Raw genomic sequence first — 20740 nt, forward strand, 5'->3', positions numbered from 1 at the left:
GAGGGCTAAGACAACTGTAGAGCTGGTGACTTAAACCCTACTTATTTTAACTTTAAAGCAGCCTGAAAAGACCATTCTCCAAGGTGGGATCCTCTTGGAGGCTAGGAGCAGACAGAATCCCTACCATAATTTTAAATTTACCCTTAATAACTAATTTTTTTTCCAACTAATTACTGCTCCAGCAAGTACAAACTCCAAAGTACTGAATATCCTGGTAAGTTCAATGCTTTCTATATTTAATGTAAGTCATTTTTTTGGTGGAAAATATAATTCTAGTAAGCAAAGACAAATATGCAAATTCAAAAAATATTCAGTGATAGTGCTTTTCCTTATGAATGCTACTGTAGTAGAAAACATGAAATCTGTTTTACTTTGGTCACATTAGAAACAACACATGTCTTTGTGCCCTACTCTGGCATGAATCAAACAATGAACCATATGGGCATTCCTGTGCTTACATGCATTTTTTTTCTTTAACATTAGAAGTAGTCTTAGAAAGATACCAGAATAAACTACAGAACCACTTCATACATGTGACAATAGGAGGAATGAAATAGGAGAGCCTGGTTCTAACTTTGCTTCTCCTTCTCAGGATTGTCTCACATCTGTGCCTCACATGGGATTTAATATTGCCAAGACTCGAGTATCCTAAACTTGATACAATGCAGCATTTACATCCCCTGGCTTCAGCAAGATTATTCTAAAATATAAAGTTAAGCAAATATTTAAGTGCTTTCCTGGAGTGGACTAGTCCTCAACAATTTACAGGGTGCAATAGATACAACTCAAACTGGTATTCTATTGAAAATTACTAATCACAGAACAAAACCTCAGCATGCCTCAGGTTACATCAAAACATTCATTAAAACGTGGTCTGTTCTTGCAGTTGGGAAGGGGGAAAAATGACATTTTGGCACTTGGCCCTGTAGTGTCAGAAGCAGCAAAACTTCCAGAGGTACCTGATAATCTGAAGGCATGACAGGCCCGCCTGAGTTAGCGCCTGAAGGCCCTATGCGTGGTTTCTTGTTCGGAGGCACCTGGTTGAGGCTGGAGTCCTGGCTGTGCTGGAGCCCAGCACCCGCGCCCCCTCCTGCCCCGCCGGCGCCCGCCGCCGTCCCGTTGGTCTGGCTGCTGTTCTGCTGCTGCGGCTGCGGCTGCTGCGGCGCTGCCTGCGCCTGCTGCTGAGGTGCTGTTTGCTGCTGATGCTGATTCTGCTGCTGCTGATTCTGAGGGAAGAAGCAACACAACACAGTCACTTGCTCTGAGCTAGGTTTGTGAGCTTCATGGAGCTGCCAACCGCAGTGTCACTGAGGGGGAGGCAGGCCCTCGTGTGATGGGAAAACACAGCAAGGCTGAATGCTGGGAGAAGCTCACCCCCAGTACAGACCTGCACACCTGTGGGGTGTCCCACTTGTGGTCATTTTGCTTTTTTAATGAAACAAGCTGGAGTTAAACTGGAAAGACAGTCGAGTGCCTCCTACAGCTACCCAGGTGTCCTGGGTTGCAAGATGTGGGTGGGGTTGTGTATTCTGTTATCATCTGTGAGAGAAGGAGAAGTTATCTTCTGTTAATTGGACAGTTTTTCTTTATCTCTTCCACAACCAATCCTCCCTCAGGGAGATATCTTCTGTTAATGGGCCACTGGGTCTCACTGGTAAAATTATATCATCCCATTGTCAGATGCTGTGCCCAGGGGGAGGAGCCAAGCATTCCTACCTGGATATAATCTGAGATATGGAACACCACAACCAGCCTTTTCCACTAGATTCCAAGAGGAGCAGTTTTCTTCTCCACTGGATTCCCAGAGGAAGACCAGGCCCATCTATACCACCACTGAATGTTCAGAGGAAAACTACACCCTTCTACAGGATTATTGTTTCAGCAGAACCACATCTGTCCATCCAGGAACACTGCAGCCACCATTTAATCAGACTGCTACCAACATCCTCACCCACAGGGAGTCAGGTCGTATTCTAACTCTGTCAGGGGGTTTGTTTTGGGGTTTTTTTTTTGTTTGTACTATTGCATTTGTATTTTTAATTTTCCTAGTAAAGAACTGTTATTTCTATTCCCATATCTTTGCCTGGGAGCCTCCTAATTTAAAAAATTATAATAATTTGGAGGGAGGGGATTTACATTTTCCATTTCAAGGAAGGCTCTTGTCTCCCTTAGTGGACACCTGTCTTTTTCAAACCAAGACACTAGATGCTCAGAGAGGATAAAAGGAACCCTTTATAAAGCAGTAATCACCTCATGAAGCAAATCAAAGCAAAAGTGCTCAGTGCTCAGTGGCAGACATGGGGAACCCACAATAAGTTGTTCTAAGTGCTTCAATGGCCTTGTTCATGCAGAATCAAAACCATGTTTCAAACTTTCACTTTTCACCTGATGAAGGCTGACAGCATTACTAGGCTGACAGCATTACTGCCAGAAAGGTAAGCACATTGAGACCAAAGGAATTATTTAATGTCTTCTGGGTTGCGAGGAAATTCTGTGGTAAAACCAGCAACAGGTTTCATTACTATTTTGACTTCCTGCGCTTTTAAGCACCTTGCAAAGAGTGCTGTACTGGGAATAGGGCCCAGCATGGTGCACAATGTACAGGGTCAGAAAACATCAGAAAAGTGAAAATAAACCAGAAATGTTGAAGACAAGAGAGGAGGAAACAGCTGAAAGAAGAATCTGGCAAGGGAAGGAGAAGACTAGCAAAGGAAGAGAAGACAGATAATTAAGATGACACTGGCTCCTAGCAGGAAAATAAACAGAGAAAAGTGCCACAGAAGGAAAAAAAGGGTTAAGAAGAAGAACACAAGAACTAAAGACATTGAGAGCTCTTCTGGCTTCAGAGGGCTACAGACTAAAAGGAGTATTTGAGGAAATGGAGGGAAGGTCACAAAATGAACTGAGTGCAACTCTGTCCCTCATGGTTACAGTTCTGGGAAAGATGTCACTTGCTCATCATGAAAAAATCCTTCAACTGACATGGACTGAATTAAAAAGACTTACTATCCTTCCCCTAACATACTGTAGGGAACATTCCAGGATAAGTTTTTTTTGGTTTTCTTTTTTTTTTAAATATCTACTTATATAATGACCAAAGCTTTAGTATGACAGCCTTTAAATTAACACCTTATTTTATTAGTTTCTCATAAATTATGACAACCAGTTGCCACTAGCAGAAAATTCTTGATGCCCCTTTCACCTTGAGGCTTTTAGTTACCCCAGAAAAATGACATTAAAGATCTGCATTTATGCCATTCATCACAATAGTCTCCCAAGATACATTCCAACAAAATTTGCAGTGATGTATTCATTTAAGACTACAAAGAAGACTTGCATCTTCAAGGACTTAAGAGATGGCCTGCAATTCCATTTCACATTTAGCAAAAGCCATAATGTATCCTCCTGCATACAGTCCTCAAATCTCACCTCAGTCAGATTCTATTTCCTGGGAGATTAAACTTCAATAATTTAAAAAGTTAATCAAACTAGCTTGTAAACAACAACAACAAAAAAAAAGAAGCAATTTATTTTTCATAATGGTTTGAGCTTCACTTACACAAACAAAACGCCAGTAACTAAGGTACTATTTGCGTTAGAATTCTGAAATTTGTGTTTTCATAGGAGTGTTTGGATGCAAGTAAAGTAGTTACTATTGTGTGAGCTGAAAAACTTTATGTGTAAACAAATATTGAAGGGACCCTTACAATTAAAGGCAAGAGCTTGTTGTAGGTCCCAGGTTTTGTGCTTCAGATTTTAGCACAAAATTTAGTTGACTAGCCAGAGTTGGCACTTGTGTGGAACTACTATTGCTACTGTCTGGCTGGAGACTGAGACCTGCTCTGTCAGTCTCCAGCTGGGGCCTGGCTGCACCACCTAACTGCACAAAAATGGCTTTCACCAGCAAAAACCCTGTCCTCAGGTCAGCCTGGTTCATGGCAGTGTCCAAATGACTAAACTCATGAAAGATCTACACTTAACAACCCATTGCCATATGTCACCTCTCAGGCACAAATTACCAAAATGAAATTTCAGTCTTACCTAGAAACAAACCTAGGAGAAATTTGCCTAACAGAATTTAAATTATAAAAAAATGTATTTTCACTTTGTTTTACAAACCCTCATTTTAGTCTTGCTAACTAACAATTAACCATTTTGAAGAACGGATGCTTATGCTAAATGTTATTTAATTCAGATATAAGTTCCAAATAAACAGAGACAACTTTTCCAGGTTGTGATTATATAAATGATTATACAGATATTTAGGGTTTTAAAAACAAGCCAGTAATAAACTAGTCATTAAAAAAATAAAACTTTTCATTTACAATAACATCATAAAGCAACAAAACATGGAACAGATTCAACTTTCAGAATAGCCTTTATGTCCACATTTTCTACACTGCAGGAACACATTCAATGAGTAATGTAGGACTTGTATTACCTAAATGGTCTAAGAAAAAGTTTAATTTGGAGTGTGCATAAATACCTGACTGTCCTCAACAATCTCGAAGACCATTTATATATTGGCTGTTTTAAATATAAATATGCCATTGTCATCACTCCTGCAACATTGCCTGGGAAAAGACAGATATTTCCTTTCAAGTATACTGGCTTAAATATAAAATGCCAGAGAAATTTTGATTCATAAGGTTTCTTGTTTTTTGAGCCTGTGATAGTTGAAGCAAAACTAGTAACTAAATTACAATCAAATTAGTGTAATGAATTTAATTTTATTTTTGCTCAGGGGTCTGTTTCCTCCTTTGGAAAAAACTATCTGGACACAAAAATCATGGATACTACCACTTTTTCTCAGTAAAGAAGAATCTGCAATATCAGTTCTGAAAACAAAATTTGCTCTCTAAAATATAGGTTTAAACTGAGCTAGTTTGTCATGCCATGCAGAAAATTGAAAACAGAATATTCATGTAGTCAAATGGTTTCTCTGAAAGACAACAGCCATTCTCACATAGTCCTCAGATAACAACAGTTCAAGACTGTTCTTCACATTTTGTTAGCTATACATCACTGCTGGTGCCTCACTGTACCCTGTTCTGTGAAAATATCATGCTGTTTCCTACATTGTAGCACCATTGTCTGGCCTTCCCAGCACTATGGGACAATTGCTGTGGTCACACAGCACAGCTGAGCTACATGCACCAAGCAGATCAGATTATGTTGCAAACACACCAAAATTTATTATGCACACAAGTTCTCGCTCGTGTCTATGGGGCTATGGAAGAGAATATCCAGAACAGATTGTTGCTACACAGTTCAGAATCCTTATTACTCCTTTGTCTGAGGGCCCTTACAACACGATCAGGAAACTGCATGCAGATGGATGAAATGTTCTGATGTAGTGCCAGAAGCAGGCTGCCACTATTTATTTGAGACCTTGACAGCCATCTACATTCAAATGGCTGGATGGATGCCAGTCATACAATGAAAATGCCATTCTTTTCATGTGCTCACAATGTATTTTCATCATGCGATGCTGGTGGAGGTAGCAAGGTCTTGGGATGACAGCAGCTGAGAGCAGGCTACAGCTGACAGAACAGCCCATCCAGCTCGTTCCCCACAGGTCAGGGCAAACTGTGATGGTGATACCACCTGAGACACCCCAAGGCATCTGATACTTTTCAACTGTCTGAGAAGCAGTTTTAAGAGAGCTTTGCCTTGGAAACACATTTTTGGTTAACTCTTCATGTTTCCTTAGTTTTCATTTGGAACCATGATGCTTTCTTATTGCATACTTGAAAGTAAAAAAGCCCCAACCAAACAAGGAGTTTACTATACCTTATCCCCTTTCTCTTCAGGTTCATCTTCATTGAGGAATTCTCTTTTTGGATATGGAATCTGACAGCCAGCAAATACACTGAAACACAGTAAACAATAAACACTCCACAAATATGTACACATGGCATACATTTACTTAAAGCTATGTTAAAAATGAGTGCGTATAACACAACTTCATTTCTTTTATTTGACAAATCCTGTTTCCACAAGTGAGTTGCAGTGTAAGCACCCAAGATAGGTGCTGATTGTAGTGTCGGATCTCTTTGCTGTTGGCACAAGGTTGTCATTTAGAAATCATGGCATGGTTGAACATGCCCAGATGCCAGAACGACCACTTGTTGATCCAGATAGTAAAATGAACAAACACAGTGTCAGAGGTTCCACAATACCCAGTTGGAACATGCATGGCTCACTGAATAAGGGGACTGATCCAAAGAGTATTACTGTCTTATGAGCCGGCCTTGGCTTACAACAGGCTTCAATATATTTGCCAATCACAATTGCAGAGTTACTTTCACTAAGCTTCTAAGGTCTTGTTTAGGAAAAAAAAAGTCACTTTCAAATTCATCTGACCAAAGGAATCTGGAACATTCTTTAATGGTTATGGCAGAGACCTTATCATAATGTTATCCTGTAATCCGCGGGGAGCTAAATTTCTCCACAGGATAGCATCAGATAAACACTAAGCAGAAAATTACTGATAGATCTTGACCAGAGTCAATTTCTTACATTTCTGTGCCAACATTCAGAATACAATCAACATGACGTGGTTTTTAGAAGGGTGTAAACAGTTTTTAATCTTGCTGCTATGTAGTGTTTGAGTTTTTCAAACAGAAAAAGAAATTTTAAAAACCCAACTAGTCTCAACTAGACTACTTTTTCATTCCAGTGACTGTTCCCTACTTTTGGTGTTGACTGCTAGTTGAGGAAACAGTGAAAGCAAAGGTAGAAGACTACCCGCATCAAGTTCATACAGATCATAATGCTATGCACCACCATGCTTCTGAAAATTGGGAAGAGAAACTGACAAAGTCTGCCAGCTGGAATTGAATATGTCATTTGAACTTTTCATGACAACAAAATATATAGATATCAATTCTGTACTCTCAAGCCTTCTGAACAAGGGATTTGTGGGATTTGAGGCAGCTATTTATTTCTTCTCATACTGCTACCCTGTGAAAAGAGGGCATGGGAATGGACTGTAGGTCAGAGAACTGTCCCACTCCTAGGGAGAGGCACAGTCAACCAGCAATGGAGAACAGGGCTCTGTGAGACCGTGTGAGGCAGAGATTGATTCTCTAAATGCTGCAGTAATGTTGTAACTCTGGCTTTGGTAGTATGTTCAGAATTACAAAACTACTGCAGTACTGGGTTATTTTTCATGACCACTCAGCTCTGGCACCAGTAGATACAGACACTTCTGTACTGCACTTGTAGTTTCTGCTGAGCATGGCTGAGTTGCTACTTCTTGTGGACACACGCAGGTACCTGTGAATTTTACAGCCACCATGTCATTTCAGGGACTAGTATGTAGCAGAAAGAAGTCACCCCAGATGTGTACAGAAGAGGGAATACATACTCTGACGTAGGCAGAGGATCCTCTTGAAAATAGGGGTCCTGCAAAGCCTGCTCTGAGGTAATTCTCTTCGTAGGGTCCATAGTAAGAAGCTTCTGAAGCTGCAAAGCATAACAATAAAAATAGCAAAAAGCTTATCAAACTATCATTTTTCAAACTATGACTTGTATGTCTTGGATTGTGGATTGCCAAATTATTTCTGGCTTGTCCAGACAAGCCTAAGTTAGCATTGCTTGTTCAGTGAAGTTCCCAAGAACTACAATGCACATCCATCAAAGTACTGTGGTTGTGAAGTACTTCTCATGTAATAAACAGTTAAGTGTATCAGGCAATATTAATTGCTCAGGCTGAACCACTGCACTAAAGCAATGCTAAATTCAGCTATTACAGGCTCATAAAACATTATTTCTAAATAACAGCTTTTTGTTGTGGTACATATATAGCTTTTATACTGTTCTACATAGCTGACACAAAAGGGAAAAAAGTGTCAGAATGGACCGAACAGGACCAGGAGTCTCCATATCGCTTCAGGGATGGAAACAATAAATCTTCATTTCTTGCACTGGCAACATTCCAGAATCAGAGCACTCTGCTACTCATGCAGCTCCCAAACCCACTCTAACTAGTACCGAAATGAGAAGGAACAGACCCTTCCTAGTAACTTTTCTTCCTTGCTAGGAGGAAAACAAGCACAAATTTATTAGCTAGAATGCTTTTGACTGCAGTAGGCTATAAAAGAGGATTACAATATATTAGTAGTATAAAACAGGAATTATAGGCATACCATTTAAAACAGTTACTTATTTATCACATTCTGATAAACTTACAGTAGGAAATTTGGGTGCTCACATTGTACAGTATCCTGCTCCCACACAATATTCTTTTAATTCAAGCCAGTAGTGAAAATAAATTTCCTTCCGTAAAGGACATCTCAGCTCAAACTCTCTTTCAGGTCTCTAACAAAAACTTCCTGGATATTCAACAAAATAATGTGATTTTGGCATGGGTATTTGGGGCTTTTTATTCTAATAAATTAAAAACCTGGCATACAATTCTATATTCTACATATATGCTACAGCAAACAGCCTCAGTAAAAGCACTCACCCTCCTCAAGAAAGGAAATACAAGGAATCATCTTTCTCAATAGTTGTAGTTAACCCTACTTGATAGATAAGGTCTCAAGACTCTCTGTATGTTTATCATTTCCTTCCCAGCTCTTCTTATTCACATACTTTATGGGCTACAGACCTCAAAAGACTCACAGCGAAACAGAGCCATTTGGGCTGTCTCTCCACCCATCAGTTCATTTGCAATTAGCTCCTAAATGGATTTCTGCTGTTTGGCTAGAGATGCACTTCAAGCTATTCCTGCACTGTATACACCTGGAGGGTTTGAACGGGTACTTACTGTATTTTTGTGTGGTAACTCTTAACCCTACCTTTTCTGTGCACCTTCACAAACTGAACTTCTAATGATATGTTGGCTTTCTACATAGTGACCTCACACAATACAATATAGACAATAGTTTGGAACTCAGTATTTTTACTTCAAATCACCTTTCCCTACATGAAAATTTTTTGTCAGCTACAGCAGCTTCTGGCACCATTACAGGTTATGAAAATTTCCCAGTTCCTCCACAGAGACTTGCAGGGACAAAAATGCATATTCTGTACAAGGCCACTCCTGATCTTTGATACCAGATGTCATCATTGACAGAAGAGCACAAGGAATCAGCCTCTGCCTCCTGGACTCCTTCCCTTATCATTCCTGCTTCACTCCCAAGGATACAATCAGCTAGTCCATTCCAAGTAATACCACACACAGCATCACTGCCAGCAAGATAACCTGCCTATTGATGATGCTACTGTGAACCAACTTCTTTGAGAAATTCTGATTATCTGTAGCTTCTGGGAAAATAAATTAAAAAAAAAAAAGTCTGGAGACAATTTGTTTTTAGGGTAGCAGCTGCTAAGACAACATAGGAAACCAATGAGACTAGATTTCATCAAAATCTCACACTTCCCAGCAGGTCTCAAGCTCTCAGGCTCCACTGGCCTGACATGACAGCTATGAATACTATGCTTGTAACTTTTCCAGGACAGCAAGAACAGATGCTTCTTCCTGAATAGAAAACTTTCTGCCCTTCATGTAGACACTATCATTCAATGTCAAACAGCAGAATGGCATAATATCATTCTTTTTGCCAAGAGTCACTTGCTATCCTGCACTGATCTACTTGAAGCCATCTGTTCCCCATGCACCACACTTCCTGTACTCATTAGCACAGCCTCAGTCAATGACTGCTAGAAAGCAAATGTCTTCAGAGGTCACCCTGCAAGATGGAGGTCATCTCATAAAAATAACTACCTTGGATATGAACAAGGAGTTTTAGAGAGTCTGCTTCACAATACATGTACCTCCAATGTACAGCAATGAGATATCAGGAAGGTAGTCCATACTCCTGGGCATTCTTATTCAGAGCTTTGGGAGACTGACCTACTTGAGATCAGCCTCTGCCTCTGATCATTAAACCACACTTATTCTTTCCTTGAACTGTGAGAAAAATCTAATAAGCTACCAGACTTAGAGAACTAAGTCTTTGTCACAATGTTCAGAAAGAAGGGCAAGGTATGCTTAGTTTTGTTGTTCTTCAGAGATCTTCTTAATATTTCCCATGGGAAAAGCAGCCAACCCACCCAAGATGATTCTCAACTCAGTGTTCAGCCTTAGAGAATTAGTAATATAAGCCGACAGCAAGCAGGTTTTCTTGTGAATTCCACTTGTGGTAGGAAAATATGGGAATTCATGTGCTAACTAATGATGTCTCTTACAATTGTCGAATTTTCAGGTGATTCCAATGTGTGATTGGAATTCAGGTGATTCCAATGTGTGCCCAGTAAGTTGAGTTTAAGAAATTTTAATTAATTTTTCTTCAAGTCTCACTCTTCTTATGGAAATTCTTTCCTTCCACCCACTTGGAATCAACCTATTCCATTTCCACAGCTATCTGTCTGATCATCCAGCAGCAACTAACGAGTCAAAGAGCAAATCTTCGCCAGGACATAGAGAGATGACTGCTATGCTGAATTTGTAACTGAAAACAGACCACTGAAAGTCAAGCTGTACTAAGAGCCTCATTACAGAGCTCCCTGTACACAGCATTAGCAAAGTCACTTTGAACTTCATTCCTAAATTTAGACAGCACTAAGTCATCACAGAGACATCCAGAAATTATGCTGTATTAGACAGGGCAACCCTGTGTTGGCCTTCAGTGGATGACTGAACTAGGCAACCAGCAAATATATGTTTAGGGATTTTGTTTGGAATCATCCCCAGAGCAGTGGTGGACTACTCTCAGAGGGAAGAAAAAGGAAAACCAAATTACTACAGGAAATAAATTTTTCCTTTCCTCTTCCCCTTCTTCACAAAACTCTTTAGCTTTTGGGGGCTCTTTAGGTCTCTGAAGCCACACAGAATCAAGACACAAATAATATTCACTATCTTATTTGCAGCGCAAACCTAAAGGTAAGGCTGTGTATACAAGTGTCTTGCAGATCTTAATTAGAGAAGACTCTCAGATGTTCAATTCCAGCACTTTAAGCAATTTGTGTATGAAGAAAACACATTTCAAAAATGGCTAGTTAGTGATAAATAGGTTTTTTTTAGCACTGATGTTCATTAGAATGAGATAGGAAAACAGACAGAGATATTACCCTTAGAAATGCAATTTCATTCCTGTCATCACAGCAATTTTCAAGTTGCACCTACCAAAAGAAAAACTTTGCTGTCAGGCTTGACTTTGTGTTTCTCCATGTATTTTATGAGGCTACTATTGGCATATCTGAAAAATACAGTTAAAGAAAGACATGTCTGAAATAATAGTGCATTAAAAACATGGAACTCTATCAAGACCACAGAAACATCTCCCAACCCTCAGGAAGTAAACTGTAAAAAGAACTGCTATCAGAAGACATGTCAGATATTTATCTAGCAGTTGCCCACAAAGTGTGCTTTTCACCAATAGGAATGCTATCAACTGTGTAAAAATTATCTCCATGAAACATGCAACTTTTATAGTATATGGATAAGCTGTTGATAAGGACAATGACAAAGAGACACAACTTGAAGTTTATACTCTATTTTTTCTAAAGCAACTCTGCCACAGAAAGCATTCAGCAGTTCATCACAGCTTAACATTTAAACTATTGTTTCTGGTTAGAACTTGACAGAGCAGTTAGATAACCATTCTGTGTCCCCAGCCTCCAGAAAACCATATAGTCCTTACAGCTCCCAAGTTCAAAATTGCCCTAAATACCTATGACATGTGCCTTGCCTTTAATTTATAGCTCCAGAGGTTATCTTTAGCCATTTTTAAAAGACAGAAGCTTGATATTTTGTGTAAAGCCAGTGTAATGAACCCATGTCAGAGCTGGAAACAGAATCCAAAAGTCCCAAATCCATGTCCTCTACCTTACTTTAAGGAGTCCATGTGACTTCTTACCAGCTCTGATCTATTATCACCACTTGACTAATTTAGCCAAAGCACCAGGAAACAGTAAAAGTTAAAATTCTCAGATCCTGGACAGGCTTTGAATCTCAACCTATTGAACATGTTACCTTCAATAGAAATTTCTGTCCAATACATTGCTGCCTCCACATATCCAGTTGTCAAAAATACCAGTGCTTCCCTATTCTTTCTCACACAAAATGAACAACATTATCTTGAATATGTAATAGAAATGGGTTAAAGAAGCTCATTTGTCTGTGCCTGCCATAAATTAAATTACATTTATAGCAACCCCTTCTAGAGAAATGAGGAGGCCACTCAGTTGATGTTCTTAACAAGCAGCTGAGGAAGAGAACACCATTCATGTAAACCAGCTAATTCAAACGTGACAGCTGCCACAGTGTTAGAACCCAAATAGTTCAAAATCCTCTCCCTAAGAAGTCAGAGCGTAGGAGCTGATTTCTGCCTCCACCATGCTCAATGAATTGTTGTTACATTATCATTACTTACGTTGTTCTTCTAAAATCTTTCTGAAGAGTTGGATATTCTGGCATCTTTCTAATGTCTTCCCAGTCTTTATCTTTGGCAGTGTGGAAAAAAGAAAAAGCATTTACAATTCTGAACGTGGAGGTTAAGCAATACTCAGGAAGAAATAACTACAGGAGTTGTTTGACTTCCTGTTTGTTGGCCAGTGCTATTGTTCTTTAATTGCCAACATTTCCAAATCCATCAAACTGACAGTTTCTTCATACCTATACAAACAACTAGTAATTTCCTTTAGGAAAAAAACCAACAAACAACTCACTAGAGTTATATCTGCTGATTTAATGAAAATAAATTACCTGCAGGGAATCCCATTACACTGAAAATGCGGTCTAGTTGATCGTGATGAAAAGGATTACTCGTCTTGATGTCCTCCTGGCGACAGTGAAATATAGGTTCTGAAGTCAATAGTTCAGCAAATATGCAGCCAATTGCCCAAATATCTACAAAAGAAGGGGGATAATTAATGAAAATTTGCTGTACTCATCTGCTCTGGTTTTTCTTTCTGCACAATTTCTCAACCTGTATAACCACAGTAAGATGAAATGCTTTACATTTAAAAACAATGCATTAACATAATACATTAAAAAGGGTAAAATCTGGAGATATGCTTTCTATGAACCAAAATTAAACTCTCAAAAGCCAATTTTTGTACAGTGGCAGTCCAGCACTTAACATACTCACAATTACGTCAGAAACCTACACAATATTTGCTTACAACATAGCTTAAAGCGCATTCAGTTGACCAAAGATTATCCCTCACAAAGACACATTGAAATAATACTTCTACCACATATTTCAGAACAATTCCAAATAGATAATTGATAACCAAATAAATACTAAAGAAAAGAGTAATAGCTCATATGTTTAACCACATGGTGCAAGCTAGTTAAAATGAGGAAAAAAAGATTCTAATTTCCATCAAGTGTAAGAAGATTGAGTACCAAACTTTGAAAAAATTAAAATCCTACTTGACAACTGACTCCCACAGCAGTACTTTACTATGTCATCTACATCTCATGTACATAAAGAAAAAACCAGCATGATATTTGACAGTTGGACTTGATGATCTTAGACATTTTTTCTACCTTAATGATTCTATATACTGAAAGGAAAAAAAAACCTGTTTCATAAAATTCTCACTAATATGCTTTTTTTAGAGTAAATCTATTGTGGACCAAACCATTAATTTACAAGAGAATAGTTTTGCAGATTACATGTATGTGTTCTAGTTACTGCTCATTACCATCCACCTTAGTGTTCTGTATGACCCAAATGGTTTACTATGCATCTTAATGTGAATTTGCCAATGACAAGCTTGTTACCAGCTGGAAAAAAAAAAAAAAAAAAAAAAAAAAAAAAAAAGCCTCAAACCAAAAAAAACCCCAAAAAATCCCCCCAAAAAATCCCACCAAAAATTATCTAAGAATTTGCTACACTGATAAATATTTGTCTGGGACACTGGGGATACAACTTTGGAAAATGTGTTGAGATCAGATTAATAATAAGCATAGTCTGCTGAATACAAGAATGGGGAGATTTGTGTAGCAATTGAAGTTAAATTGGATGACTCTAGGAAAACTTTATTTTTTATAATTTAATAGAATAAATACAAAAAGAAATTTAACTTTAATGTATGAGTGTAAGAGATACAAAATTATTTAACCAGAGTTTAGTTTATTGGATTCAGAGTAAAGAAAACACCAAGAAAAGTCTCTTGGTTGTTGCAATTAATCTGAGACTCCAAACCCCACTTGCTGTCAATGGTGGTGTTTGGTCCATGCTGCCTATGAGACACAGGGTGTCCTTAAGAAAAAGCACTGCTCTCCTTACGTAGGAAAGAAAGAAATGAGTCATCACATTCTATTTGCCAAAACTGGTCGACTCCATTTCCATCATGTTACAGATGTGGAGCTTGAGGTGTCCCAATATATAACCCTTTCTTCCAACCTCTCCCTTACAGGAAAATCTGATAACATTTCAGACTTTACAGTTTTGACAGGGTATAACTTGCTCTGTGCATTACATCACATTCTCGAGGTTTTATCTTCCTTTGACTTTCCTATTAGCCTTATCTGCATGAAAACAAGATCTTTAGCTGTTGAGATTTTATCTACTCAAGCAACTAATGCAGCATATTAATTGCAATTGCTGCCTGGGTAATAGGCATAAATTATCTACTCCAGAATGGAAATTACTTATTAATCGAAGAATGGAATCTTCATTTAACAGTATCTATTCACTCATTTTCATATGATAGCAAATCCTTTTGGAGATGGCTTATCTAGAGGCCAAAAGAATTGCAGTTCTCTTAGTTTTCATGGCTTTCTACAGTTCTCACTGTGCATCACATTGTGATGGAGAGGCCGGGCCACTCCTCATTATTACATTTATAACTGTTCTATCCAGACTGACCTTTTCCTTTTAATGAAAAAAAGGTAAAATCTAGTAATCTGGTATTCTCCCTGACAGCAAAGAAGAACTGAGAAATCTCCCTGATGTGACACAGCAAACTTCAAAACTGTTTTTCCTTCATCACCTGCACTGTGTGAGAGAAGAGCCACTATACAGCATACAGAGAGTGCATTTTAAACCCTCTGAGGATTCAGAAAGACAAACATTGTACCAACTGGCTGTTACATCTGTATAAAGACTGGAAACTCCCAAGATGGTGTTATAATTTTCTGTGGGATGGCATTATTGGGCAAGTCAAACGTAAGACTACTTTAATGTTGCTCAATTGTTATATTCTCTAGTAGTTCACATGCTGGGGTTCAACCCTTTATGTTTCTTGTCAGATATTCTTCATCTCCGAAGAACTAATATAAAGTAACCCAAAAGACTTTGTATAGAAAACCTGAAGCTTAAATTTATGTAAGAAAATATTAAATATATGGAAAAGGCCTTGCAGCCATGCAGCTCACGCAGGTCAGGGTCTTCTCTTCATGAACCTTTTATGCAACCTGATCTTGAACACATCTTTGGCTTATATTGATACCACTCACAGTTAATGACTTTCTGCCAAGATTAGTTAGTCCTTTTGTTTGTTTCTTCTAAAAAACATTCATAATTTGCAATAATAATGTACCACATGTTGCACTTTTTCTAGCAGGAATGCTTCATTAAATTCTGCTAAGTTTAAATACTTCATAGATACAAGCAATCTTAATAGGTGTTTATCTCTCACACTGTTCACAGTAGTCAACCAAATACAAATTTTAGGTCTAACTATGGGAAAAAAGTCCTTGTCTAGTGTACCATTTAAGGTTTTCCATTTATGACCCTTAAAAATTAATTATTATTACATCTACTTCAAATATATTCCAAGTAAATACCTACTACTCCTCAGTAGTGGGCACTGATAGAGCAAACCTTAAAAACACAAGTAGTATTTTTCAAGTACAGTGTATTATTATTTTAGTGCGAATCATCTGCCTCACTAAAGGAGCTTCTTATAATGTTATTTAAAAATTTCATTAAAAATAAAAGTTTTTTTTTTAAAGCAAGCACCAAAATAAGGGGCAAAAATTATCCAACAATTAATTCTCTCCTCTCCCCACTACTAATGATCAAGACAGTGAGTGGCCTCATTGCCCCTGAGCCAAAGCTAAAACTCCTGAAGGTATCCATGTTTTATGTCCCAGACCACTGAAAACTGGGACACAAAGGTCCTACAGATTTGAACTGGGTACTAAATGTTTTCCCATCTTGGGAGGAAATGTTTTCCCATCTTGATGTCTTGGGAGGATGCTAATAGGTTTATCAGAGTAACACAACCATTCCTGTAAAGATGATTCTGTTTCTTACAGTCTCTTCTACTGTCATTAGGCTTCAGGACTGATCCGTGGTGAAAGGTTTTAACTGTCTGTTTGGCTGTGTTGTTTTGTTGATGTTCTCCTCCACCCCCAAGACTTACAGAGTCCTCACTTTCCCCAAGTTTACACTGGACCCCAGTGCAAGCCAATTTTCTCCCAGGCTCTGAAAAGAGGGGTAGGAGTGACTCTTACCCACACAACTTCCTCAGGTTCCATTCAAATGTGTTCTCCACTAAAATATCCTTCCACTATGACAACACTTCTCAAGTACTATATAATTTTATGAAAAGAAATAAACCCCAGCCTTTTATGGATGGGCACTTGTGATTGGTAAACAGACTTCCTATATAAATGCCTGTGTGCACAGATTACTAAAATATTTGTATGGCTGTCTGTGTCCCAGTTTTAAAAGCTGGGACTCTAATAGCTTTATAAGTCAGCTGAGAAAATCCTGCATGTCCTGCTCTACGTTAGCACTGTAGCCAAGAAGCAAGAACAAAGGGATACTGTTTCAATGATAGGGCTGATTAAGCAGACAAATGCTCGTGTATTCTTTCATTTCTGTGGAACAATAATCTCATTTCTGTATTTGTTCCAGTATCTTGGAAATATTCTTTAAGAATAGTATGACCACTTAAGACAATAAGACCATTTATTAAGCAATAGCCTTGACTCATAAAAGGAAACATCTTTTCCCATGCATATTAAGCAAAACTTTTCACTGAACACAAGACAGAATCCAAGATTAAATACATCATAATTCTTAACTATATCCAAGAAAAGAAATAAAGAAATGATCTCTTAGTCTCATAGAATTCTTTAATAAAATTCTCTTAAAGAAAGCAAGTAAAGACTTGGAAAACATCTATTTAGGTGCAATCAATCTGAGGAATTCATCATCAGTGAGGTTTAGCATAATAACATCAGTACTCAACCAAAATACTTTTTTCCTGTTGTTGTTTTGAACATTTTGAACACAAACTCTACACTCTTGGACACATGTGAATGCTGGTAAAGGCACTGAAGAGCAGGACAGACAGCAGAATACAGCTTCCCTGCACCTACCAAGGGTGCCAAGGCTAATACAACAAGCAGGCTACCCAAGAGCCAGTTAGCAAGACCTTAGCACAAACAGGGCTTTTCAGGCCACCTGTAAGAGCTACAGCATTTCCTTAAGATCCTCCAGAACTTTCCAGTCAAGGCAAGGACATCAAACACACCAACGGACTGAAAACTTAAAATGGGGCTGTACAGGCAAACATGTCTAAGTTTTTCAAATAGCCATCAATTGGTCTAATTAAAAGATATAACCTCTATTAAAAAATATTCCATCTCATGCTGAGCACAACAGCACATTCTAGACTTACCTGGAATCTTTATACACAAGAGTCTAGGAGCACAGAGATAGTATAGAAAAAGAGTTTATTCATTTTAATGCTGGTTTTAGCATTAGAAATTAGATTTAGGAAAATAATATATCCTTAAACAGGGATTTCTTTGGTCTGGTAAGGTGAACAGAACATGTCTGTAACATATGTTCTAATACATATGCAGAAGGGAAAGACCTTCCCATTCATACAATAAGTTTTATGTGCTTCATTTAAACTTTAGTCAGCAAAAGAGAAGGTTGAGGAACTGGTTACTAGCCTTTTAAATTTGACCCCTTCTATGAAGAACTGAAAATGGGATCAAACATTTTCATGTGACAGGCTTTTCAAGGGGAAGCAAAAAATGGTGTTAGTGGGTTACGGGTCAGAAATTTGCTTTCACTCTGAGGTTAGGAAATGTTGACCAATTTTTAACAAACAGCATCTCAACAGACCTTGACTGAAGAATAACTTACACTGTAAAGCCACAAAGATGACTGTACTGCAGACAGAAACAACACCTCCCACTATTCCAAGGGATGTTCACAGCCAGCCAACCATGAATCTAAGAACAATGCTTTATTTCAAAAGTACATCATCTTCTGTGCTATGATGTGATGTCAAGATAATTGAAAACTTTTAACTGCAACCATACTAACTTGAATTTATAATGAAATGCACCATTCTTACTTTTCTTTTTACCTCTTTGCCTTCATCCTAGCATTTTAAACTAAGCTGCCTTCTTCTCATGTTTGCACTAATATAATTAACTTTAATTAATACAACTCTAAAAATTTTTAAGAATCTTGACTCAAATTCTGAGTTCACTTAAATCATTATTTTCTGCAGTGCTTTAATGGGCCAGGCTTTCAACAGTCTGTCTTAACAGAGGTATTCAAGGCTGTCAAAATACTTTCTTTTCCCACTTAAATTTCTACTCCTCAGTATATCATTAAATGAAGATCCTGGATTATATGATTTCTGACTTCTGCTATGCATTAGATACATTATCTAGCTTGCAACATTACACTAAAATTACTGTGCTAAGCTTGACAACACAGATACAATAGATTTAATACAGGGAGTGGCAACAAATCCAGAGGCCCTAAGTAGTCTTTTCATGCAGCAAAAGTATTATTTCAAACAGCAAAATCCTGTAAAAGAACTTAATCCTTAATTTACAGAACTTCACATCCAATAATTTGGAAATTCCAGGTTTATGGTTCTATATGAAACCTTGTATTTAAAATGTGCAGATTCCTGAAGACAGGAATCAGCAAGGCTGATATCTTACCAACAACTGTAACCCCAGAGCACAAGAATTCGACTTTTTCCAGCAACTAAACCTTCACCAACATTATATTGCTTTTGCAAGGATTATCAGTGACTGTCTTCTCAAAGACTCCTCTCCCCCCTCAACCCATGAATCCTATATACCACATTGTCATCAGCAATTCTTTAACTCCTCATTTGTGTCTCCAAGACTACTGCTGCATAAACCAGATAATCTACTATATTAGCTAGCAATAGAGCGGCTAACTTCCTCAGGAGCATACAGTGATGGTTGCATGCAGAATAGAGTGACAGTTCCATCTTCCAGAATCTGGGGTTGCTACAGCCTCAGCTGGTGTCACTTCAGGGCAATGAATTAAGTCACTGGGACAAGTGCTTAGTTCTGGCATGGAAAGGGTGTTACAGTCTTGCTTCTTCCCTAATCCTAAATTTTTAGATGGTTGGAGATGGCAGAGGAACATTATGACAACTCTATCACCTCCAAGACTTAGTAAAAAACATACTGTTACTTTTGTTTCAGCAAAAGCCATGCTTATACCTCCAAGGGTCCAAGAGGTACCCTGGCAAGCTTCGTGGAAACAAGGGGGAAAAAAACCCGGCATTTCAGTGACAAATCTTCAAAAGTCTGAGGAATGTAACGGGTGACAAAAAGCAGCTTTGTAGCTTCAGGGCTACTTCCCGCTACCAAATATCACACTGTAGCAAGTAAAGAAGTATGAAAACTGATAGCAAAGGTCATGAATCTTTCTTATACTGCAAAGTATTAGGCAGGTCTAATACAGAAATTGTTACCCTTTCCTCCTATAATGATGACAGAACCAAAAACAGGCAAGACTAGACACTGTTCGGTAAAACAGTCTTTACAAAACTTTTCAGGAAATACGCACAGCTCTGCATTTCATAATATCATGTGGAAAAATTACTGACAATAGCAAATACGAAAGCAGTACATATTCTTTGAAAGGGAAATATACTTTTTTCCTAATTAAATGCAAAATATTTTAATAAAACAACTTATTTTGTAGACAGTGGAACTCTTTGCAGGTTAACTCCATGCTAACTAAAGAGGAACAGTGAGTTTTTTATCTGTTGTGTGCTCTCACTTGGCTTATGTCTTTAACTATTACAACTTTTTAATAGATACAACATGTCAGAACCTTCAGAGCTAACATAAGGTGAGCAAAACTCGTGCTATCTGGTAGATTGAGTTATAACAAGGAACATCTGTGAAGAATACTTTCTTGGACTGTTACAATTCATAAGCCATGACAGTCTTTTCTAGAAGTTATCAAAGCTTTTGATGCCTATTTTATTTCAGTCAACAGAGAGGAATGCACATGAAGAAACCTTGCCTACCAGACTGTACCACTGGAGAAGCTTCTTTGTTCTTCCAAACAGAGTGTTTTGCTTTACAATATCTTAACATGTCTGTTACTAAGGTTTTCAGCCTTACAACCATTTCTAGTAGGGCACTGACAATAACTCCGACGTAATTATAAGCAACTCCATTGGATAATACATGAAACAAACTGATGTGAAGAGTAATTCTGCTGTCAATCACAGTTATTGACAAGAAGTCAATTTATGAAGCAATCACACCTGTCCTGAAAACCAGTCATTCTATTCAATCAGTGCTGTTATGTTGAAAGTTTCAGTTGATAATTGCTGAAGTAATTATGTTTGATGATCAAACTGAAGGATCAGCTAAAACAACTCCTCTGCACCAGAAGTATGCATCTTGTTAGGATAGTAGGTACTTGGTTTTCAGCCAAAATCAACTTTTAGGAGCCAGCTTTTCAGATTTGGTAGCAAAAAGTGCACATTAAAAGCTACTCATTACTGCACA

General features: G+C 38.1%; 1 protein-coding gene across 2 annotated transcripts in view; it reads right to left on the reverse strand.

Moving 5' to 3' along the window:
- CDK19 (cyclin dependent kinase 19) overlaps positions 1 to 20740 on the reverse strand; it is a 121020-nt gene that overhangs the window by 6074 nt on the left and 94206 nt on the right. For both annotated transcript variants that reach the window (XM_068184254.1, XM_068184252.1), the window contains exons 7-12: positions 12719 to 12862; positions 12387 to 12456; positions 11138 to 11210; positions 7373 to 7470; positions 5794 to 5872; positions 960 to 1226 (exon numbers count right to left, since the gene is read on the reverse strand). In XM_068184254.1, coding sequence (XP_068040355.1) covers positions 960 to 1226; positions 5794 to 5872; positions 7373 to 7470; positions 11138 to 11210; positions 12387 to 12456; positions 12719 to 12862 — 731 coding nt within the window. The remainder of the gene's footprint in view (positions 1 to 959; positions 1227 to 5793; positions 5873 to 7372; positions 7471 to 11137; positions 11211 to 12386; positions 12457 to 12718; positions 12863 to 20740) is intronic.

The sequence above is a fragment of the Anomalospiza imberbis genome, chromosome 3, assembly GCF_031753505.1.
Source record: "Anomalospiza imberbis isolate Cuckoo-Finch-1a 21T00152 chromosome 3, ASM3175350v1, whole genome shotgun sequence".
Lineage (NCBI taxonomy): Eukaryota > Metazoa > Chordata > Aves > Passeriformes > Viduidae > Anomalospiza > Anomalospiza imberbis.